This window comes from Schistocerca americana, chromosome 1 (assembly GCF_021461395.2).
Source record: "Schistocerca americana isolate TAMUIC-IGC-003095 chromosome 1, iqSchAmer2.1, whole genome shotgun sequence".
Classification (NCBI taxonomy): domain Eukaryota; kingdom Metazoa; phylum Arthropoda; class Insecta; order Orthoptera; family Acrididae; genus Schistocerca; species Schistocerca americana.
Genome location: NC_060119.1, coordinates 705988814 through 706014394, shown reverse-complemented (window position 1 = coordinate 706014394; position 25581 = coordinate 705988814). Strand labels below are relative to the sequence as shown.

The 25581-nt window shown below is 42.9% G+C and overlaps 1 protein-coding gene and 1 pseudogene across 1 annotated transcript in view; one reads left to right on the top strand and one right to left on the bottom strand.

Moving 5' to 3' along the window:
* The window catches only part of LOC124544986 (venom protease-like), a 206513-nt gene that overhangs the window by 165155 nt on the left and 15777 nt on the right, over nt 1-25581 (top strand). The window contains exons 3-6 of the mRNA XM_047123746.1: nt 6555-6833; nt 15231-15360; nt 21041-21204; nt 22703-22804. Coding sequence (XP_046979702.1) covers nt 6555-6833; nt 15231-15360; nt 21041-21204; nt 22703-22804 — 675 coding nt within the window. The remainder of the gene's footprint in view (nt 1-6554; nt 6834-15230; nt 15361-21040; nt 21205-22702; nt 22805-25581) is intronic.
* LOC124557437 lies at nt 16026-16143 on the bottom strand (annotated as a pseudogene).

Genomic DNA, 25581 nt, shown 5'->3' with positions numbered 1-25581 from the left:
AAGAACGACAGTAAGCCGTACTGCGACAAAGGTGCAACGAGCGAGATGAGAAAATACTGAGACCAGTGAACGAGTGCGCTGGACTATCACTCAGGGCATTCAACCTCTCTGAGAACAATAATGAGTGCGTAGTGTTGCTGATAACGATAAGGGAGAAGGGAGAGGATGTAGCCTAGCGTCAGAACATAACCTTCTTCTCTCCAGTAACACCAGGGGCATAGCCAAACTTTGCGCACTCATTCGGCGCCATGACAGACTGTGCAGAGTTTTAGAATCTAAAGCAGTAGAATGGTGCAAGATCCGGATCAGGAACTATATATTAGCACCCATTCTCCTTTTGGAGAATTCTTTCCACCAGCAAGATTCGAAACAGCCTCTTTCTGACCTAACGCTACCGCACCAACGTCGAATTAACGGCGAGTAATGGGAAGGATAGTTCAGTCGCATAACCAGACTATCAGTTTTAATAATACTTTTCCTGCAAGAGAAATACGATGTCTCTCTGTCGACCGAATCCCACGTTAGACTGTAGTTCCGCTGGTAACTGACTAGGATAAGCTGAATTTCAGGTGGTAAAAAATCAAGCTTGAATCCTTTATTTCTGCTACTGAGAAACAGCTTTTTCTTCTACGCGAATAACGCAAAATTACCTAATGAAATTTGCTTTTCAGCTATTGATCTAATTGATTACACCCTGGTCGAAGACTCCTGATGACAATGCCCACAGATACACGAAACTCATTTCCACGTAGTCTTCCAAGGAATTGTACGGGCATCAACGCATTGAAGCACGAGCTTTTAGCCTTTTAATATGATAATTGGCATTTTAGTCCTTGCAGATACTTGTAAGCGTATCATCTCCCTTTACACTAGCGCCTCCTGTGGCGACTACGTACTCGTATTATACATTTCCTCTTTATATTGTTTGATGAGTTACTTCAAAATCGAGCAACGGTTACATCAAGTTGATGAAGTACAAATTTAACTGACACGCTAATTAATGAAGATTCCTGCTTCAGTTTACACGTCACATATATAAAAAAGTATCCTGACTATTAGTGTGTGCCAGAATTACTCTCTGAAATTATTAAAGTAGAGATAAGCTGCATTTATTTTCTGACCATGCTGTGCCTCACACAGAAGTGACGCGTTTGACCTCTTTCTTTGCCGTGCCTCCTAAAAAGGTATTGTTGGACCTGAGCGATAAACTTCGTATTACCTTATGGGATACGTTACATTGATATCCTCTACAATTACTGTAATATGTAAGGCTACTGTACCATTACGTACTGAACTGTTTGTAGTCCACAATGATGATAATTGACCTCATAAAGGCTTTACTTTATATTTTCCAAATTATTTGGACCCATATGCTACAGATTATTTGCTTCAGCTTTGGCATTTTGCTTGCTTTATATTTTATAATCTGAGCTGTGAATGAACAGCATGTATCCATATACGTGTTTCATTCTCGTAACCCATTTCACGACAACAATATTTAACAGTAGCTGCTCTCGAGATGCAAACAATACGCAATTGATTTAACTTTTTCTTATTTGTTTTTAGGTGGCTTACTTGGTTTTATCAAAAGAACAGTGGGAGTCCTAGCGATTTTTCTGCTTTTTTATTACTGAAGAACAAAAATTAGGCCATTAGGTTGTATTACGTGTAATTATACAATGTGAAAATTATTTAAACCTACAAATTATAGGAGATTGCCCGGGACGCAAAAAAAATCTGTAATGTCATATTTTAAACTGGTAGAAGAAGTTCTCTACGGAAAAAAATTGATTAAATCAACAAACTATGTGAGGTTGTACGGAACACTGAAAACACTCTTTCTAATGAATTTTCGTGTCAGGCACCATCGTACGAGGACATCAAATCTTACTTACACTTGACAAAAAGTAAGGCAAACGTAATTAAATCTTTATTACCAAGGGACAACAACTGACCCCCGGTGGTCAGCGCGACAGAACGTCAACGCCGTTAGGCCCGGGTTCGATTCCCGGCACGGTCGGAGATTTTCTCCGCTCAGGGACTGGGTGTTGTGTTGTCCTAATCATCATTGTTTCATCCCCATCGACGTGCAAGTCGCCGAAGTGGCGTCAGATCGAAAGACTTGCACCCGGCGAACGGTCTACCCGACAGGAGGCCCTAGTCACACGGCATTTAAGGGACAACAACATTAATGCAAAACAGTTACTTCAAAAATGCCTCCTTTGCTTCTAAACAAAGGTTATACGGGCGGGTCATGCTCTGTCTAACGCGGTCAGAAACTGCAGAATCGTCCTTAATTTCTTCTCCTGCTGCTGCCACTATCCAGTCAACCAGATCCTATTCTGATCCAACAAGCGTTGGTTGCGCATCTCTCCCCACACAAAATTTTTCAGAGGGATCAAAGCAGGAGATCGAATAGGCCATGGTACTGGACCACCTCTGCCAACCCCCTCTTCTGGATACTGTCGGTTCAAGAATCGACGCACAAGACTACTGAAATTTCCCGGCACCCGTCATGTTGGAACCACATGCGCTAACTTGTAAGGAGTGGCACGTCTTCCAGGATTCTGGCAATGCTCTTGTGAGGAATTTGTAGTAATTTCTGCCATTTAATGCCTAGGTAGGAGATATGGCCCAATTAAACAATCACCAATAACATCAGCCTACCTGTTTACGTAAAACAGCACTTGATGAGCGCGAGTAAATGTGGCAAGAGGATTAAACTCACTCCAGACATGTGAACCGTGAATGTTGAAGACCCCATCGCTATGTAGTAAGCATCAACCGTACCAGTGTACTCTCTCCAGGTGCACCGCTCCATTAGTAGGGAAGTACCGTGCTGGATCATGACATAAAATTAAATGCCAATGCTATTACGACTAAAGAGTGAAGTATGCTCGCTACGGAACAACAGGGCCCGTTACAACAATAAATCATTCATTACAACTGAAGAATGAATACGTCTCTACTGGATTAAATAATGTTCACAACAAACTATGACATTAAGAAAAATGGTTGCTTTGATGTTCCATCCAATCTCCCAAAGTTTGTGGGTTTAAATAATGCTCTCTACAAATAGTCCTATGCCGAATCAATATGACAGGAAACAACAGGTCAAGCAAATGAACAGTTTATTAAATCTTTAAGAGATCGGAGAATTGACGAAAATACAGAAACATGGCGATAAATTCATGCTTGAACATAAATGCAGATACTATCCAAGCCTGCCGGTTGTGCTGTTAGAAATCTCACCACAAACAGCACCTGTGCAATGTCCTCAAATGGTTCAAATGGCTCTGAGCACCATGGGACTTAACTGCTGTGGTCATCGGTCCCTTAGAACTTATAACTACTTAAACCTAACAAACCTAAGGACATCACACACATCCATGCCCGAGGCAGGATTCGAACCTGCGACCGTAGGGGTGCGCGGTTCCAGACTGTAGCGCCTAGACCGCTCGGCCACTCCGGCAGGCGCAATGTCCTCAATGTCCTCAATTCGTTTGAAGTGTCATCCGTGGTCAGAACAGTGTTCTGTGTACTTGTGAGTGCATTATGTCGGAGCTAAGCGACTTCGAACGTGGGAAAATTCTTGGTGCTCCTGTGATGGGTGCTTCCATAACAAAGGTAGCCGAAGTGTTTGGTGTTTCAAGAGGCATCTTATCGAAGATTTACACCGCATACGGGACGGGCGAGAAACGTCATCCGCTAAGTCAGAACGCTGACGAAATTGTGTGTGGAGTGATCGTGACAGACGGTCGTCGAAGAGGACTGTGACGAAAAATAAGAAGACAGCTGCTAAAGTCAGAGCAGAACTAAATGTCGCACTCGCGAACCGTGTCACCTTCAGAACAAGACGAAGGGCTCCATGAACTGCCAACTGCAGGGCGAGTTGGAATTCCAAAACAATTTATCACTTCTTCTAATAATTTCCGGGTATGCAGCCGGATCCCGTCGACATTCTGCCACGATATTTCGGCCCAGAGACGTCCGGCCATCATCAGGTGAGTACACAACTACTGAAGAGCCCAGGTGCAGTCGCGGTATTTATGCCGAATCTCGCGCATGTGAAATGTACTGGCATCCTAAAGAGCATGCGTCAGGTGTTGACATGCGCAGCATAGCCGAGTTGTACGTGCTGCCCTCGGTTGTGGAAATAAAGGTTCATCTAGTCATTGAGTATCGAATGACACTGTCGATTCCGCTGTGATTGTATAATTTTAATAACAGGATTCCAATTTTTATCCAGCTGAAAGCCGTTGTCACGATTTATAAGATTATTGGCAAGACGTATTTCCACTGATTCCTTGATTACGGAATCCCAAAAACCGGAAACCGGGGATAAAATTTTTGTTACATTGTATTCCATTGAATGTCCCAAAGAAATACAGTGCTCTGCTACTGAATATCGTGGCAGAATGTCGACGGGATCCGGCTGCATACCCGGAAATTATTAGAAGAAGAAATACGCCGGGAAAATTTCAGAAGTCACAATTTATCACTTATTCTTTTTCTTTGTGTTGGCTGATAGACGTAACCATGCACAATAGTATATTGTTTCTGTGCATTATACGCACAGGAGTGAGATGTATTCATGTCCACATGCGTCAGCTACGTATTACAATGTAAAATAAAGCTGGATTCATTCCCCATTATGGTGAATCAGTTATACAAACACACGATATCTGTTCTTTGGAACATGTCTGAAAGAACGTACACTACAAGGAATCCGCAGCTGTGATAGATATCATGTAAACTGAAGGAGAGAGAGGGACAAATGAGAGGGAAGGAACTAATTATTTCACCTGAATCGGGAATTTATGAGGAATCAGTGGCGACCCGTGAAAATGTGTGCCAAACTGGGGCTCGAAGCCGGGATCTCCTGCTTACTTGGCAGTTGCGTTAACCACTGCGCCACCCAGACGGAGCATTTATCGCAAATACTCGGACTATCTCGATTCGCTCCCCGGCCGACCCACACTCCCACCCAGCGCCACCTACCCGCAGGTGATATCGTTAGTTCCTTCTCCTTCCATTCCTTTCTGCCCCTCCACATTCGATTTACATTACTGGCCATTAAAATTGCTACACCACAAAGATGAAATGCTACAGACGCGAAATTCAGCCGATAGGAAGAAGATGCTGTGATATGCAATGATTAGCTTTTCAGAGCATTCACACAAGGTTGGCGCCGGTGGCGACACCTACAACGTGCTGACATGAGGAAAGTTTCCAACCGATTTGTCATACACAAACAACAGTTGACCGGCGTTGCCTGGTGAAACGTTGTGATGCTTCGTCTAACGAGGAGAAATGCGTACCATCACGTTTCCGACTTTGATAAAGGTCGGATTGTAGCCTATCGCGATTGCAGTTTATCGTATCGCGACATTGCAGCTCGCGTTGGTCGATATCCAATGACTGTTAGCAGAGTATGGAATCGGTGGTTTCAGGATGGTAATACGGAACGCTGTGCTGGATCCCAACGGCCTCGTATCACCCACTAGCAGTCGAGATCACAGGCATCTCATCCGCATGGCTGTAACGGATCGTGCAGCCACGTCTCGATCGCTGAGTGAACAGATGAGGACGTTCGCAAGACAACAACCATCTGCACGAACAGTTCGACGACGTTTGCAGCAGCATGGACTATCAGCTCGGAGACCACGGCTGCGGTTGCCCTTGACGCTGCATCACAGACAGGAGCGCCTGCGATGGTGTACTCAACGACGAACCTGCGTGCGTGAATGGGAAAACGTCATTTTTTCTGATGAATCCAGGTTCTGTTTACAGCATCATGATGGTCGCATCCGTGTTTGGCGACATCGCGGTGAACGCACATTGGAAGCGTGTATTCGTCATCGCCATACTGGCGTATCACCCGGCGTGATGGTATGGGGTGCCGTTGGTTACACTTCTCGGTAACCTCTTGTTCGCACTGACGGCACTTTGGACAGTGGACGTTACATTTCAGATGTGTTACGACCCGTGGCTCTACCCTTTATTCGATCCCTGTGAAACCCTACATTTCAGCAGGATAATGCACGATCGAATGTTGCAGGTCCTGTACGGGCTTTTCTGGATACAGAAAATGTTCGACTGCTGCCCTGGCCAGCACGTTCTCCAGATCTCTCACCAATTGAAAACGTCTGTTCAATGGTGGCCGCGCAACTGGTTCGTGACAATACGCTGGTCGCTATTCTTGATGATCTGTGGTATCGTGTTGAAGCTGCACAGGCAGCTGTACCTGTACACGCCATCCAAGCTCTGTTTGAATCAATGCCCAGGCGTATCAAGGCGTTATTACGGCCAGAGTTGGTTGTTCTGGGTACTGATTTCTCAGGATCCATGCACCCAAATTGCGTGAAAATGTAATCACATGCCAGTTCTAGTATAATATATTTGTCCAATAAATACCCGTTTATCATCTGCATTTCTTCTTAGTGTAGCATTTTTAATGGCCTGCATACTCACGTAAGTGGTGACGTGTCATGTTTTTTATGTTTCCATATTTTTGTCTAGCTCTTGTATCTCTGTGTTTGTGTCGGGAACAGGTGCGAACTGCAAGCAGAACGAGGTGTGCATCAACATCCGGCGGTGCGACGAGCTGCTGGCGCTGCTGTCGCGGAGGAACGAGCCGGGCGTGACGCAGCGGCTGCGGGACTCGCTGTGCGGCTACGAGGGCTCGGACCCGCGCGTCTGCTGCCCGCGCCAGGAGGCGCAGCTGCAGAGCCGCACCGCCATCCCGGTGCCCGGCGAGCCGGCGCCCGGCCGCTGCGGCTACAGCAACACCACGCACGTCCGCATCATAGGCGGCAAGAAGGCTGAGCTCGGTAAGCGGCCGACGTGAGCACTCCGAACGGTAGACACCGCTCTCGTACCCTGTAACATGGCTTCTACCGTTGACAATAGTTTCAACAGGTATGCCATAGACAGCATCAGGCGGTAGGGCAGTGGTTGTGTTGGGAGAGGTAATGTGCTGATACATGTTAAATAACATTTTATTTAATTTTAACACGAGCCAATTTTTATTTTCCCTTTTGTGTTAACAACATCAAAACAACACAGTGTCTCCAAAACTAAAAGTAAAAAATAAAATATTATCCGAAATTGTGCTAAACGCATTCTCTGAGAATTATTTCGAGCAGTTAGTTCATGAGCCCACGCGAATAGTAAACGGTTGTGAAAACACACTTGACCTCTTAGCAACAAATAAGCCTGCGTTAATAACGAGCATCAAAACCGATTCAAGGATTAGTGAACTCAGGGTTGTCGTAGCGAGACTGGATATTTGAATCCCCAAATCCTCGAAAAATAAGCGATAAATACATCTATTCAAAAAAGCAGATAAAAATTCACTTGACGCCTTCCTGAGAGACAATCTCCACTCATTACAAATTAATAATATAAGTGTAGACCAGATGTGGCTTAATTCAAAGAAATAGTATCGGCAGCAATTGAGAGATTTATACCAAAATAAATTAACAAACGAGGAAGCTGATCCTCCTTGGTACACAAAACGGGTTAGAACACTGTTGCAGAAACAACGAAACAAACATGCCAAATTTAAACAGACGCAAAATCCCCAAGATTGGCGATTTTTTACAGAAGCTCGAAATCTAGCACGGAGTTCAATCCGAGATGCTTATAACAGTTTCCACAAAAAAACTTTGTCTCGAAACCTGGCAGAAAATCCAAAGAGATTCTGATTGTATGTGAAGTATGTCAGCGGCAAGAAACTATCAATGCCTTCTCTGCGCGTTAGCTATGGAGATACTATCGAAGACAGTGCTGTCATAGCAGAGTTACTAAACACAGCCTTCCGAAATGCTTTCTCAAAAGAAGACGAAGTAAATATTCCAGAATTCGAATCGAGAACAGCTGCCAACATGAGTAACGTAGAAGTAAATATCCTCGGAGAAGTGAAGCAACTTAGATCACTTAACAAAAGCAAGTCTTCTGGTCCAGACTGTATACCAACTAGGTTCCTTTCGGAGTATGCTGATGCATTAGCTCCATACTTAACAATCATATACAACCGTTCGCTCGACAAAAGATCCGTACCCAAGATTGGAAAGTTGCACAGGTCACACCAATATTCAAGAAAGGTAGTAGGAATAATCCACTAAATTACAGGTCCATATCATTAGCGTCGATATGATTCAAGAGTTTAGAACATATATTGTTCAAAAATGTGTCTGAAATCTTATGGGACTTAACTGCTAAGGTCATCAGTCCCTAAGCTTACACACTACTTAACCTAAATTATCTTAAGGACCAACACACACTCATGCTCGAGGGAGGACTCGAACCTCCGCCGGGACCAGCCGCACAGTCCATGACTGGAGCGCCTAAGACCGCTCGGCTAATCCGTCGCGGCGAACATATATTGTGTTCGAATCTTGTTAATTACCTCGAAGAAAACGGCCCATTGACACACAGTCAACATGGGTTCAGAAAACATCGTTCCTGTGAAAGACAACTAGCTCTTTATTCACATGAAGTGTTGAGTGCTATCGACAAGGGATTTCAGATAGATTCCATTTTTCTGGATTTCCGGAAGACTTTTGACATTGTACCACACAAGCGGCTCGTAGTGAAATCGCGTGCTTATGGATTATCGTCTCAGTTATGTGACTGCAATTGTGATTTCCTGTCAGAGAGGTCACAGTTCGTAGTAACTGACGGAAAGTCATCGAGTAAAACAGAATTGATTTCTGGCGTTCCGCAAGATAGTGTCATAGGCCCTTTGCTGTTCCTTATCTGTATAAGCGATTTGAGAGACAATCTGAGCAGTCGTCTTAGGTTGTTTGCAGATGACTAATAAAGTCATCAGAAGATCAAAACAAACTACGAAACGATTTAGAAAAGATATCCGAATGGTGCGAAAAGTGGCAGCTGACCCTAAATAACGAAAACTGTGAGGTCATCCATTTGAGTACTAAAATAAAGTAGGCCGGCCGCGGTGGCCGAGCGGTTCTAGGTGCTCAGTCCGGAACCACGTGACTGCTACGGTCGCAGGTTCAAATCCTGCCTCGGGCATGAATGTGTGTGATGTCCTTAGGTTAGTTAGGTTTAAGAAGTTCTAAGTTCTAGCGGACTGATGACCACAGAAGTTAAGTCCTATAGTGCTCAGAGCCATTTGAATCACTTTTGAACTAAAATAAACTCGTTAAACTTCGATTACACGATAAATCAGCAATCTACAAGCCGTAAATTCAACTAAAAACCTAGGTATTACAATTAAAGGCAGCACGTTTTGTATTATCGCGAAATATGGGAGAGAGTGTCACAGAGATGAGACAGGATTTGGACTGGACATCATTAAAAGGAAGGAGTTTTTCGTTGAGACGGAATCTTCTCACGGAATTCCAATCACCAACTTTCTCCTCCGAATGCGAAAATATTTTGTTGACACCGACCGACAAAGGGAGGAACGATCACCACGATAAAATAAGGGAAATCAGAGCTCGTACGAAAAGATATAGGAGTTCAATCTTTCCGCGCGCTGTACGAGATTGGAATAATAGAGAATTGTGGAGGTGGTTCGATGAACCCTCTGCCAGTCACTTAAACGTGATTTGCAGAGTATCCATCTAGATGTAGATCCACCAGGCTCAGTTAATGAAACTTCATAGATTAACTTATAGACCAATCACACCACAATGAAAAGGTCAAGTATTCACATAAAGGTATTATCTAGCTTCCATTCTGTACACCTACATAAAAGAAATAAAAGCACAATTTAAACACACATTGGAAATGGTTAAGTAAATTCTCAGATACACCAAAGAAACAAATATGTACATACAGGGTGTTTCAGAAGTGATGGTCAGTATTCAGGGATATAACAGGAATGATCATTCGAAACAAAAAAGTCAGTAACCCTGCACTTTAAAACGATTACCTTAAGAGCCAAGAGCAATTCTTGATCTTGGATACTGTGAAACAGATCTGCTACAAGCTCCGTGTTTTCCATGTTTTGGGAAGTTGTTGTATGGACCAAAACAATAAAAAAAATGCCCAGTAGACATGTGTTCTAAAATGCATTCCTTAAAAATTAAGAGCACTTGTTCATTAGAAGAGTTCTGTTTCAAAGTAGCGAAGATGTACAAGTGCTCATAGCTCTTAAGGTATGCAATTAAGAGCAGATGTTTACTGGACATTTTTTCCTTGTTTTGGCCCATACCATCACTTCCCACAATGTGGAAAGCAAAGAGCTTACAGTGGAAGAGATTTGTTTTGCAGTATCGAAAATCGAGAATTGCCCATAGCAAAAACAATTCTATTACAAAAATTTTGACCATTAAATTTGTAGCACCCACAGAACATAATGCAACTGACAACAATTTAAAACATATTTGGGACATAAAAACAAAAACCGTAAATAGTTTTATGAAATAAGCATGGCATGAGCACTAGGACCTAATTACCTCCTCGATGATAATAACCGAAGGACGACAGATACCTGAGAGTGTAAAAAATTAGGTTGATTTAGCACAGGTTGAAGTTAGGTTTGTTGTTTTTTTTTTCTTTTTTTTAAAATGAAAATACTTTTACAGCTACTTATATGAAAGACGTTACAAATATATATCTTCATTTTATTTTCTTGGGCCATAAAATGTCGTAGCGCTATTTATACCACATATTGTAATTATTCTCCAAGTTTTATTTTATCGTGTTTTATCATCATTCTCACATGTTTTGCTTAGTGTTATTATATCAATATCTCCATTCAAAGAAGTTGTTCATTTTTCTCTGGAATTTCGTATACGTCTAAGAAGTTTTCTGTTGTTTTTTTTTTTTTTTTTTAATCTGTGTATTGTGGTAAGTACAATAACCTTGATTCCTGTCTTTCAATGCATAACAGTTGCTTTTAACAATATCCATTGCTCAACATTACTCCTTTACTTTTGTTTACTTTACTTGTTCATCATTATGTCAATATCTCCAGTCAAAACAGTTGTGGCAGCAATGTCACCGGATTTCTCCCCAATTTAGAACGTTTGGAATATTATGGGCACGGCCCTCCAACCTTTTCGGGATTTTGACGATATAAAGCATCAATTGGACATAATTTTGCACTATATTCCTCATCAGGACAAGCAACAACTCTATCAATCAATGCCAAGCCGAATAACTGCTTGCATAAGGGCCAGAGACGACCAACGCGTTATTGACTTGCTCGATTTGTAAAGCTCTTTCTCCTGAATAAATCCTCCATTCTTCGTTGACACTCGGTAGGGAAGGAAGTTTGAAATCCGTCAACATGTGCTGAGTCCTTCGCATTCACTCTTCTGTCCTGATCGTCACATATTAGCCTATTGTCTCTAAATCCCAAAAGTTTCGGAATGTGTTTTGAAAGGACTGATTGTACGGCAGGTTGACAAAGTTAACGAGGACATGATTAACGAAAACCCACTGGCTATTTCCCCTGAGGATTCAGCCGAATTTCAAAGGCAAGCTCGATGTGTAAGTCTTCTTGAATTATCGTTGACGTCTGAGAATTCCAAAAGTTTCCGGCCCCGAACTCTTTTTCCCGGTTTCGCCACCAAAAAAAATTGTGGTAGTTATCAGAAGGTGATTTAACGTCTGTTAACATACAACTTTATTTTACTGTCACTTACAGATCATGGAAGTTACATAACACCTTTAGTTACACGTGCACAGATAGAGATACAAGTCAGAGATGCCGTTTAGCGATCCCCCTCATGCTCCATGCGGCTAGCACTCAAGAGGGCAGACATATTCTCGATCGGTCATGAAGGACCGTATAGCTACATCACGTATCTTCACTTAGGAACTGGGCTTATTTATATGAAGACAAGTATCTGCATAGATGATGTAGCGACGTCTGGATAACCACAGGCTGCCAGCACAATGACCATTATTGCGACTACCCTTGATGCGGCAGCAGAGAGAAACGAGCCCAAGGACAACTCAGGACGTAGGAGTGAGCACCACGTTATCTTTCAGTTCTACACATAGCATCATGACTAATGCGGCATGACAGTTGAACTATATGAGAAAAACGTAAATTAGTCATAAGCTGCTGCGTGCACACACTTTATTTAACATATAAACGTCACTACAGATAATCTGATTTAGGTTATGACACGTTCGATATGCCTGCCATCATTGGCGACGATGTGGCGCAGATGAATACCGATTTCTCCATAACCTGCTGAAGTGTCGGAACATCGATGCTGTCGATGACCTTCTGAATGGCTGTTTACAGCTTAGCACTGGTTTTGGGGTAGTTGTCTTTAATATAACCCCACAAAAAGGAGTCGCATGTGTTCAAACCCGGAGAATATGGTGGGCAATCGAGGCCCATGCCAGTGGCCTCCGGGTACCCCAGGGCAGATTGCGGTATCCAGAGTGCTAGTGCAGGACATCAAATGCTGTCCTGCTTATGTGAGATCGAGCTCCGACTTACATGAACGACATCTTGTCGAAATCGGGGTCACTTTGGATAATGGGGATGAAGTCATCTTCTAAATCCTTCACGTACCGTTCGGTAGTCACCGTACCATCAAGGAATATCGCACACAACACTGTCATCCGTTGAAAGTGAAGAGATACCTCGATCGCGAAATGCGGATTCTCAGTCCCCCAAAATGCGCCAATATTGCGTACTGACGAATCCATCCAAATGAAAGTGGGCTTCGTCAATTCTGTAGACAATAGTGTTGGCGAAACACAGCTGCTGTTCCACGTCCTGGGGCTTAATGTTTGATGGGTTTGAATTTCGTATGGGGAGAGATGCAGGTCTTCAACAACAATTTGAGACAGTGTCTCCCGGTTGATTCCCACCTGTTGTGCAGCTCGTCTGAACGATTTCCTTGGGCTGGTTTTAAACACAGAGCGTGTCTTCTCAATGTTTTCAGGTGTTTTCAACTGTTTTGGACGACCGACATTCCTAACACTACCATCACGAACACTACCCTTTCTCTCAAACTTGCGAATCAAATTCTTGATTTTTAACACACTTGGACCGGTTGTCTTCAACTTGAACTCTGTCGCAAACTTGCTTTGAGCCGCGGTTGGGCTTTCGTTGCTCGCTTAGTAGGGCTTGGCAAGCGCTATACGCTCAGGCACGCTGTACGGTGCCATTTTCACGTGCAGATGGCCGACAACAACAAGGCATGTGCGGATGCGTATACTAATTCTCATCATGCCCCGCGGTCAACCGTGCAGTTTGAACGTCCTAGCGCAAACTGTTCAGAAGATATGACGAATTTATTTCATATAATTCAATAATTGTATATCTGTGTACAGAATGGACGTAGTCAGATTGCATTCATCGTCGTCATAGGGATCCACCAACTGACACGATGGTGCGGAGAGACACTGGGTACACTGTACTGTCATTTTCGATTCGCATAGCCGGTAATTTAAACATCAGGCGTTACATTTACGACGTGATAAGGCCAGTGGCTGAGCCCTAGCTTCGAGGCCTCCACGTCAATGCGTTTTAAACAAGACAACGCAAGGGTGCACGTTGCCTATGCTATCTCAACCAAACTTGTGATACAGTGATACAGTGGTTGTTCGGCCGTCGCCATGGTCATATCCCTCACGCCAATGAAAACATCTGACCATGGGTAGCGGAGAGCGTAGCCCCCTCATCACGAACTCTGCCATGCAACTGAAGCCCCACGGAATGACAGACCATGTCTGTTGTTCGACTGGATGCACAGCCTGGTAAGAGCCATTGCTGCTGCCCACCCTGTACACCCTGTGGCGTCCCCGCACTCCAACCGCGTGCTGATATTGTCGACGCCGTAGAGCTGCTACTGCCACAGCTCTTTCAGTGGAGTTGAGACACGATGCGCGATGACGTAGGTCCCAGTTGGTGAACGGGAGACAGAAATGTGAAGTCGTACGATGGATGCTTCTTCTGATTTAAGATTGAATGATTCATTGCCCGGATATGCAGTAGTTGTTAAATCTTATCTCATCCGCATCGTACACACCACCAATTGCGAGGTAACATTGTAATTATCAGTCTTCTCGTACGTTGCTGGCTCGTTGCTATGGAGTTGTTGAACCTGTATGAAGCGAGATCCACAGATACTCTTTGATCACGTCCGAGTGAACCTACGCCGTAATGTAAAAAAAAAAAAAAAAAAATGTTCAAAAGTTCTCTTTTCAATTAATGAAGTAGGTATTTTGATATTCAGATTAAATTGTCCCTGCTGAACAGTCGTTGGTTAACTATCATTGATTAAATCACTTAATAATGTAGTCCACGCTTGATATTTCACTTCGAACGAACAGTTTATTGTTCATTGACCACTAAATACTTTATAACTTTCGCACCACACGCACACACAGTTGGTTGGTAAAGTCAATTCTACTAAAATTAAGTTTCTTGACAATTACGACAACTTGACTTTTCAGCGTTACTGTAGTATCTTCGTGAAGTCGTGTAATTGTGTCCTACTCGAGACTAATTGAGTGTAGTCCTTTGATATACTATCCATTCTTCTTTTAGTTCCAACTATTTGAAAGTCAAGTCCAATATTCACTAGTTTCGTCAATAAAGTTAAATTAACCCGTTATGCACGGTTAAAAGCGTCTATTAGTTCCTGTCTCTGCTTAGAGAATCAGTTTCCGAAGTTCGTGAATCACGTCACGCAAGAAACACTTCTGAACGCAAAACAATCTCGTCGTGTTCCGTACTCTCAATAACTGAGACAAGAATTGTTCTCGCACGTCTTTACAGGACTAGAGCCAGCAAGCGACTTCTTCTGTGAAAGAGTATTGTAGGCGCATCGAATTTCTTCGTTGCGCTTAAAATTCTCTTCCGCATAAAAGTTATCTCTGACTAACATCACCTTGGACTTAGCTTTGAAGATATTAATTGCAATTATCACTTGGATATTTGTCCATTAATTAAATCTGAGGTTTCTTCCTCCGCTTTTCATAACAAAAACTCTCAGTGATGTATAATGTTGTTGTTATCAAATCTTCTTGGTGTTAGCTTATCGGCAAAGATGTATTTGCCAAGATAACTCTTCCCTACTTCATATTATGATATTCTGTCTTAATTGACTTTGAGGGGGTCGTTGGGGTGTTACAACCCCCAAATCACATACAAATTTAATGAAGTGTTTCTCCTACTCAAGTTTAATTATCAGCTATGTTTCCTGTTGTTGCAATTTGGACGGCCAGCGGTGTGTTACATTGCCAGCGGGCTGAGTGGCGGGTGTGCCGTGTTGCAGGGGCGTGGCCGTGGCTGACGGCGCTCATCTACCGCGGCGGCAACGGGCCGCGCGTGCTGTGCGGCGGCGCGCTCATCACCGACCAGCACGTGCTCACCGCCGCCCACTGCGTCTACAACAGATCCGACCTGTACGTAAGCCGCCCACCCAGCAACGCCCGAGCTGTGGCGTGCGCAACATCCTTAATCCCACAGTTTGATATGCGATCGATTTTTTCGGGTCGGTCGAACCCGCCGATGCCGGACCTCTGCTATGACCCTCGACATAGTGTTGGGATGGAGTATGATGTTAAACGTGCTCAGACAGAAAGAATATTTCAATTGCAATTACAAGTTTACCGTAACGACTCACTATTTATTTTTATTACCACTACGCGTTTTGTTTGTTCAAGCTTCCATGATCAGATGGATTTATGTCAGTTACTCTGAGGTGACAAAAGTCGTGAGATATGTCCTAATACCGCGTCGGACCTCCTTTTTCCCGGCGTAGTGCAGAAACTCGACGTGGCATGGACTCAGCAAGTCGTTAGACGTCCCCTGCAAAAATATTCGGCCATGCTGCCTGTATAAAATTAAACTAAACTAAACTCCGTCCAAACAGGCCTTGGAAGGCCTAACGGTACCGACTGACCGCCGTGTCATCCCCAGCCCACAGGCGTCACTGGATGCGGATATGGAGGGGCATGTGGTCATTACACCGCTCTCCCGGCCGTATGTCAGTCTACGAGACCGGAGCCGCTACTTCTCAATCAAGTAGCTCCTCACTTTGCCTCACAAGAGCTGAGTACACCCCGCTTGCCAACAACGCTCGGTTAACCGGATGGTCACTCATCCAAGTACTAGCCCAGCCCGACAGCGCTTAACTTGGGTGATCTGACGGGAACCTGTGTTACCACTGTGGCAAGGCCGTTGGCATGCTGTCTGTATAACCGCGCATAATTGTGAAAGCGCTATCGATGCAGGATTATGTGCACAAACTGACCTCTCGACTATTTCCCATAAATGTCCGATGGGATCCTGGCTGGCTATATCATTCGCTCGAATCGTCCAGAATGTTTTTCAAACCAGTTACGAGCGATTGTGGCCTGGTGACATGGCGCATTGTCATCCATAAAAATTCTATCGCTGTTTGGCAATACGAAGTCCATGAATGGCTGCAAACGGTCTCTAAGCAGCCGAACAAATCCATTTCCAGTTAATGATTCAGTCTGCCCAGAGAGCCCAGTCCACTCCATGTAAACGTAGCGCACACCATTATGGAGCCACCACCAGCTTGGTTCAAATGGCTCTGAGCACTATGGGACTTAACTACTGAGGTCATCAGTCCCCCTAGAACAGGGCTTAACAACTTGCCGATTTTGAGCGCGAGTACTCGCGTCTGCTCAGGCACGTGCTCGCGAGCAGGTGCAAGGTCGCGGAGTAGGGAGGGAGGGGAGGGAGGGGAAATGCGCGCGCCTATTGAATTCGCGCCGACTGTGTAACGTTTAAAGTACTACGATCAGCTCTAACAGTCACTTCGCTGGTTAAGAATCATGTCAAGTCGCCGATGTGTAACCCCAACCATGCTTTCGCAGTTCAACCCCCCTTGGGAGGAATTTTATCTGTTTACAGAAAAAGATGGTGTTGCAAAATGTTTAGTATGTCATAAAACGCCGAATTCTTTTACGAAATTTAATTTGCAGCGACATTATATGTCGTACCACGCGAAAGACTACGGACGTGGAAAATGTGATGCACCAGATCGTGCACAGGAAGTTATTAAACTTAAAAGGAAGCTATCCGAAGAAGATCTGGACGACGAAGAAAAATCAACTGAGCAAGCTCTCAGAGTGAGTTACAAAATTGCTTTGCTTTTAGCAAAATCCCTGCGCCCCTTCACTGATGGCGATTTAATAAAATAATGTTTGGTAGTTGCAGCGGAACATTTGTGTCCATCTCAAGTTGAACAGTTTCGGATTGTGCCATTATCTAACATGACCATTATGGGTCGCGTACAGGACATGGCAGACGACGTCCAGAGCCAGCTTGCAAATATCTGTAAAGATTTTATGGCGTATTCTCTAGCTCTGGAGGAAAGTGTTGATATCACTGGAACAGCGCAGCTTGCCATATTTATTAGAGGTGTTAATAGAGATCTTCAGGTGAGGGAGGAGCTCCTCGATGTAGTAGCCATGAAGAACACTACAACCGGAGGTGATATTTTAAGTAGTGTTGAAGAAAGTGTTGAAAATATAGGATTGTCGTGGAATTCTTTAGTTTCAGTGTCTACAGATGGTAGAGGCATACACTAAGCTAATAAAATTATGTGGCACGTGTACATTCTCCTTTATTTGTTTCATTTGTCGCAGTAATAATTCGTGAGTGATATCCCTGCAGGTAGCCGCGCATTTACATTGACTGGCGGCAGCTGTTGTGTACCCCAAATGACTCTCCCCACTCTCCGCTCTGGTCTGGTAGTGGGGGTTGCGTGCTCGCGCTGCTCCATGCTCGCGCCTTGCTGCTCACAGCTTGCTCCGTGAGCACGTATGTTGTGATGCCCTGCCCTAGAACTTAGAACTACTTAAACCTAACTAACCTAAGGAGATCACACACATTCATGCCCGAGGCAGGATTCGAACCTGCGACCGTAGCGGTCACGCGATTCTAAACTGAAGCGCTTAGAACCGCACGGTCACACCGGCCCACCACCAGCTTGCACAGTGCCTTGTTGACAACTTGGGTCTATAGTTTTGTGCGGTCTGCGCCACATTCAAACACTACCATCAGCTCTTACCAAATGAAATCGATATAGATCAGGCTAGGCTACAGTTTTCCAGTTGTCTGCCGTCCAGCCGATATGGTCACGAGCCCAGGAGGGGCGCTGCAGGTGATGTCTTGCTGTTAGCAAAGGTACTCGCATTGGTCATCGGCCATAGCCCATTAACACTAGATTTCGCCATATTGTCCAAACGGATACGTTCGTCTGCGCCCCACTTTAATTTCTGCGGTTATTTAACGCAGTGTCGCGTGTTTGCACCGACAACTCAACGCAAACGCCACTGCTGTCGGTCGTTAAGTGAAGGCCATCGGCCACTGCGTTGTCTGTGGTGAGAGGTAATGCCTGAAATGTGGTATTCTCAGCACACTCCTGACACCGTGGATCTCGAAATATTGAATTCTCTAATGATTTCCAAAATGGAATGTATCATTAGTCTAGCTCCAACTACCAATCCGCATTCAAAGTATGTTAATTCTCGTCGTGCGGCCATAATTACGTCGTAAACCTTTCTACGTGATTCACCTGAGAACAAATGACAACTCCGTCAATGCACTGCCGTTTTTATAGTTTTTGTACACGGTATTATCGCTATTTGTATGTGTGCATATAGCTATCCAATGACTTTTGTCACCTCATTGTAATAAGACGTGTATGTGCTGTGTGTATGACTTCGGGGTAACTTGGGGTACTGTCTCCTTTTAATACAGGCTCCTTTTCCTGTCACGTTTACATCACTTTAACGTATTAAAAATTCTTTATAAAAACTTCAAAGGTTTAAAATTAGTCCAGAAAAGATTCACATACATGGTTATGATGTTTGTTAATGAACTGTCTGAGGGTGTGGCATCGCCCCAGAGACTCTAACAGCAAACGTGAAATGAATTAAGCTTTCGACGGAATGTCTTAGTTATAATATAATATATATTTATCATTTATATTATAATATTTCATAACTTTTATACATTCTATTGCACTTTTTTTAACTATTTGTTGGTTTTTGATCTCTTTTTAAGTACTGCAGTTTTTTTTTCTAGATAGGATATATGGAATTTGAGTGATGTATGTGCTATCAGCAGTTTAATTTCAATTAATTTTAATTACTTTATTTTAATTAATATGTTATTTTTAATTTATTATTGATTTATTTACCTTTCTGTTTAATTAAATACACAGCAGATCTGCAGATTGCACATTTGCTTTATTTATTAGTAACTATTCTTCATCGCACATTGGTTACAACACAAAGATCCTAAGTCCACCGGCATCACCAGTCCTAAGTGATTGGGAGGTGGCGAGGGGGCGGGACGACTCAGTAGATTCGTTATGCATCACAAGGGGGTCTAAAGGGGAGATCCCATTGAAAAAAGTTGAAAAAATTAGGACCGAAAGCCAGTTTTTTTGTGCATACTGGATGCCTCAGACTCTTAACCGTGCCAGTTTAAGCCTGGACTGGAACGTATTTTGCGATTACCGAGTATAAAAAAGTTGTGTAATATTAACATTTAAATCTATTAGTGCGTACGTGGTTATTACGTATTACCTCCTAAAACAGTTTCAATGTGAATAGTTTTTTAAATTAAATTAAGTTTAATATTTGCTGGAAATCTAAATAGAGCACTGGTATCACATGCACGATTTGATTTATTTTATTCTTCAAACATTTAAAATACATTTAAAAAGGCAAATGTAAAACTATGAAAAGTAGGAATAAAAAAGTAAGTACTTAAAAAGTCCGAAATGGCAATTACATACTATGTCAACAGCATAATGTAAAATAATCTTACAAAGTTCGTCCCGTAGTGAGCCAAATATATTTATCCTTTCTTGTCAGAATTGGATATAAATTTTCTAGCAACATTTCTTAAGTCTATTTGATTCAACAGAACTTGTGCACACTGCAGACTGCTACATGATTTTGCCTGTGCTGCGTGACTCTCGAACCCACAGCGTTCTTCACTCGTCTTAGAGCAGTAAAATTGCGTTCTGCTTCACACCTTCAGCATTAGCAAATAATTCCAGACCTTTTTTTTAAGAAACCAATACATCTTTTGTGTCATTCTGGTATTTTACATTGTATCGCAGATGAAAAAGTTCTGTTTTCAAAGATTGACCATCGACTTTCGGGTATGGACCGTCCACATCATCTCCTTTTTTCTCCAGTGACGCTGTTTCCAAGGCCACCTGTTTCTTCATGCCAGATTAGTCAAGTATTCGATATATAAGCCCTTGGACAGCCATATCTTTGATTTCAAAATGCTCCTGCCTGTAAAATTCTTCAAGAAACACAAATTCATGTGGATCCTTGCCCTCAGACAACCGCTTAGGAAATTCTTTGTTCCTTTGGAAATTGTCGCGTGCCATACTAATGTTAGTCTTCCGCCTCCTGGCCACCCCTCCTATAAACTTACAGCAAAACCAGCAGATTCGTTCTTATCTGACCCGCTCCTTCATCACTCCTAGCCGTACCAACACAATTTATTAAAACTTGGAATATTGTCTTTTTAGCGAATATTATAACCGGATTTGATTTAATGGCCCTTTAGTAAATCCTACAAAATAAGAAAAGCTGCACTTAAGATCTTATTCGAGCATTAACGTGTAATGTGACCAAATATATTAGCGGGGAGTGATAAATGAACACTTTTGAAAAGGTGACAAAGATCCTTTTCTATGGTTCATTACTAGAGGTCAGTGAAGACAGTCATTCAAGGGACCTGTGCTGTCAACGGAGTAAGAAATACGGACTGGAAACGAAAATACTGAGCCCATAAAATCTGCGTTTGGCAACTCGTGTTCCATCAGAGGAAAAATTATCAGGATTGCTCCTAATTAATGCAAAAAAACATATTCTAATAAACTCAGGCCCACTTCTTTTATTTTATTTAACTGATTTGCAAAACGATCGGCAGTTTGTCATTCTAACAATACTCCGAACACTTGCTCCCATGATTCCGTTATAATAAGTTATTAATTTCTCAGAAGTCTGAAATTACTTTTTACAGTATTCCATAGATGTGAAATACATCGTTGTTTCTTAATCCTTTGTTTTTCAGATATAAAGTTCGAATTGGAGATCTCAATCTTCTCGCAGAGGATGATGGTGCTACGCCCATAGAATCAGATATACTGGAAAAGAAGATGCATGAAGGGTATCGCAAGGGTCGGTTTGAGAATGACATCGCAATTCTTAAACTGAAAGACAAAATTCCTTTCTCATGTAAGTGTTTAGGAAATCAGTTGGCAAGACAAGTGTATTATGATAATGTTAACAAACCAAGTTGTCTGTGCGTTTGACGAAAAATGAACAATAATGCGTATCTTGTAAATTCAAAAATAAAAAAGGAGTGTGGTCACTCCAAATAGCAACCCTTGTCTAACACTGGTGGTATATTTCTGTTGTAATGGATAAGGTGTGGACTCAACAATCGGCGGTAACGAGCTTCAGATTCCCTTCCGGCTACTGGCAACCGTCAATCACTTGAGTGCCACGCTCGGCTAGGACCAGTCTAGGATCTTTCCTTGTTCCACTGAGCTAGTGCTCAGTTTATGATAGCCTAACTTCCTTCCCTCCCTTCCGCCGACTAGTATTTCCATCAGTTGTATTCTAAGAGCACCTTACAACCCCAGTGGAGTTAAAAACAGTTATATAAGATGGCCGAAAGAAGCACAGTATTATTACTGTTATTATTATCACTGTATTTTTTATGAATAAGATCGCTTAAAAAATGTGCTCTTGTTGGATTCTTCAACACTATTAAATGCTGCTGCATGCATGTCCAAAGGAACACTGCGTCGTACTGCTGAACAACACGGCCGCCGACACCGGGCAAGCGACTTTCAGTTAAAATGTCTTCCCTGTAATAATGGATGTACAGGTACAAGTTGTAGACACATGGTTGACGACCTATGAGAGTTTGGATCTGGCTGTCAAGCCTGCTCGGATAGCCCGATGGCAAAGTGACCGCTCTCAATAAGCGGGAAATCTGGATTCGAGTCCCGATCCAGCACAAATTTTCATTGTTGTCATTCCATTATAGAGCTGAAAATTGTCCATATTCGGAACTACAGATTTATTTCGTGTTGTGCTTAGTTTTTTATATGAGCATTACAAGAATATGGCAGCAGGGCCACGTTGTAAGAACTCGTTCTTGCTTAGAAACTTAGAAGTTTTTGTTCCACGAGCATCGTACTTCGTATTATTCATATGAAATCAATCAAGCATAAATCTTAAAGGAAAATAACATACTAGCTGTCACGCACATTCTTATCTGCAACACGATCAGTCTCTAACCCATTTAAACTAATATTCCAGAAGGAAATTCACTGATGTACAAAAATCGGTATGTCCTTTGCAACTAGATGAAATGTAGGAAGTCATTCTTTTACAAGTAACTATAAAATATCTTCTTGTTCTTTTTAATTTAAGTTATTTGAATTGGGTCCAGTGAGAATTTAAGTTCATTTTTGCTAACTTACAAGCCAATGCATTCCTCCAACTCTTGTTGGTGTAGCAATTTTGCATTTCAAACAGGAAACTATAAGTTCATGTTTCTTTGTATACCATTATGTCTATATTTCAAGGCATACTGCGTTATCAGTATCCAAAATATAGTAGTTATCGAGTGTTAGTAATACTATCAATTGCACATGTTTAGAAAGACATTGTTCACGACATTTTAGAAGTTAAATTACAGCACTTATTTCTCTTCTCACAGTTTATCTGCATCCAATTTGCTTGCCGCTCGCTGACGATCTGAGATCAAACGCTTTCGTCAGGTACAATCCTTTCATAGCCGGATGGGGAGCCATCGAGTTTCGTAAGTATGCAAGAAATTTGTTGTTGCAAGTATTTTGAGTACGTCAATCAATGTTCATAAAATTATTCAATAATTTGTATTTTCATCTACAAAATCGCAACTGTTAAAATTATGTACTAATGTTTCTTACGATAATACGAATTACTTCGTATAGTGAAATAATAAAAGATCATAAGGTAATAAGAAAGTAGGACTAAAGAAGTTTTACTAATGAATTCCATAATCACCACTAAGATGTTGACAATTAGTGCTGTGTGATACTGGTATGTCAATCACGTTCCACAAGGCCCCTGCATGTGTATAGACAATCGACTGTTGGTGTTAACTGCCTCTTAGGGAAGCGTAGCACATGATAACACCAGTTTATGCATTACGTATGCTAGGTCCACATATTGCATTGGTGTCCCAGTTTCAGTTGAATTCATAGTGAGATTCAAACAATAAAATTGGAATTCCTGATGTGCTTCACTGACTGCACTGTGGCAGGTGCTGAACTTCAGGCTTCAGAGAATAGAAAAAATGTCACTTAAGTAGCCCCAGCTTGCCCCCAATATGCACCACTGTCAATGAAGAAACTGTCAATCAACAAACCTTTACTTTCTGCACTGCTTGTGAATTAGTTTTTCATAGAGGATGCCAACCTGTCATAACTCGCGAGATAGTGTTAAAAGTCACAACTAATCCCTGGATGAAAAGTTCTTGGTTTACTAGCCACACCAGATTCTGATAAAAATCGAGAGCCTTGGATGATTACTTCCATCACAGTCATCAGGGGCTAAGTCTGACTGTCGTGAAACTGGCGAGGCTCCCACTTTCATGCCCAGAGGACAGCATTTGTCTCGCTGGATTACGTTACACCCGAATTGGACTCGGCAAATAAACCGATAACTTTTTATCCAAGGACTCCATTACAAAAGACTTCCTAGCCACACAAATAGTCCCTGTTTGTAACAATCCGATTGGCATCTGACATATTCCATGAGCCGTCCACTGCACCGAAAATATATGTCACTAACAGTCTGTTTGACTTGAGCTGCGATGTAAAGTCGCGAAGGAGACCTGCAATCAGGAGATGAACTGGAGGAGACTTATGCCAGAGCTGGCTAGGTCACTAAAATGAACTGGTCTTTTGGTGTCCAAAATTTATTTAATGTTGCACATCAGAATATTGGTGTACATGATATTTTTTTTAAGTGCTGCCCAGTGAGCTGAGGGCCGAGAGGTCAAGTGTGTCAATCAGCTTGTCAACAAGGCATACCACCAATGTAGTGGAAGATTGGGCATCAGGCGAGTATTGCCATACAACCTCCGAGAAAGCGTAGAAAAATCGCAAAAGCAGCAATGCTACCCAACTGGGCAGGTAAAGTAACACTCTGTAACTTCTAGCGCCAGAGTACCACTGCACTAGTCAAACATTGAAGGACATACTGAGCTCGGAGACCCAGAATAATTATTGACCAATCACAGTGAGGCAAGGAGTGATGACGAGACCAATAAACGAGGACAAATTCGGTCATGCGCCCAGGGTCGCCACAGGCTAGAGTCTAAGTAATGAGACTTTTGGAGCTCAAAGACACATCCAGTCGCGCTATCAGAGAAAATGACGATCTATTGAGTTTCAGTGAAACCACAACAAGCTGATCGATGATGGTCCTCCAGCCACTCACTTCCTGATTTCAACACTAAGGCACAGCCAACCTGATGCGAACCACAGCTATGATTGCCATTGCTGTCTACTGGGCCATGTCGGATGACGAAAAGACTGGTGTTCTGCCAGCTCTCCTCCGCTGAGGGTCAGTTGTGGATGATTCCCAAGCTGTCACCATCACACTGTCCAGGCGTGGCAAGGTCGCACAGCCCCCTAGCCGACTCATAAACAGCTGCTGCAGTTTTGGTCGATCAGTGTTGGATGACCAGGACCTGGTTTTCACGGTAGTTGACTTCCTGGACCACACAGTCGGCTATCCTCACATAAGCGCACGATGGGCTGTCCACAGGGCTGCTGAAGTTGGCCGTACTGTACCACACAAATGTTTAGGGGCGAACAGCGCCTGCCCGACTCCACACCGCCGCATCACGTCACATATCTGCATCTCACTGTCCTGCTACTTCGACGTCATGTCTCGCTGACAAGGCACGTCAGCACTTCTTCATCGCTCTACCACCATCCAACGCACTGAGGCAACCATACAACTCCGTAAACTCTTCCAGGCAAACAAAATGTTATCACAGATGCCAATGTGTCACTAACGCCTCCAGGCATGCTATGGACCACTCTTCCAAGTTCCGTGCTCGGCCTCCTGCACACAGAGTGACCCCAGGTCATCGTGTTGCAACAACTGGTGTCATGAAGTGGTTGTAAGATTGATGTGTGCCTTATGAACGTGGGCATAAAAGCTATGTTCAGAAGCAATGTTGGCAACCTGAATGCTATAAGTGTGGATGAGTTGGACACTGCAGGAATCAGGTCAAAACAAAATAAATCGTAGTAGCTGTTACATACAAAACGGAGTTCTTCAAGCATCAGAAGGCATTTTTATATGACATAACACTGCACAACAGATGCACAGACGGAATGCTGCTTGGCAGGCTTTTTGGGAGGCAATGAACATAAATTCCTGGTAGACACAGGCGGGCACATGTTCATCAGCCTGGTCCTAGTAGGCAGGAGGAAACTTGGGTTTCCAGCTTATAAAATACATGGAGTTGGTGACAATAACAGATTATTTAGGTATGATACTACTCAGTTTTATTATTGAAACTAAGAATTTTCGTTA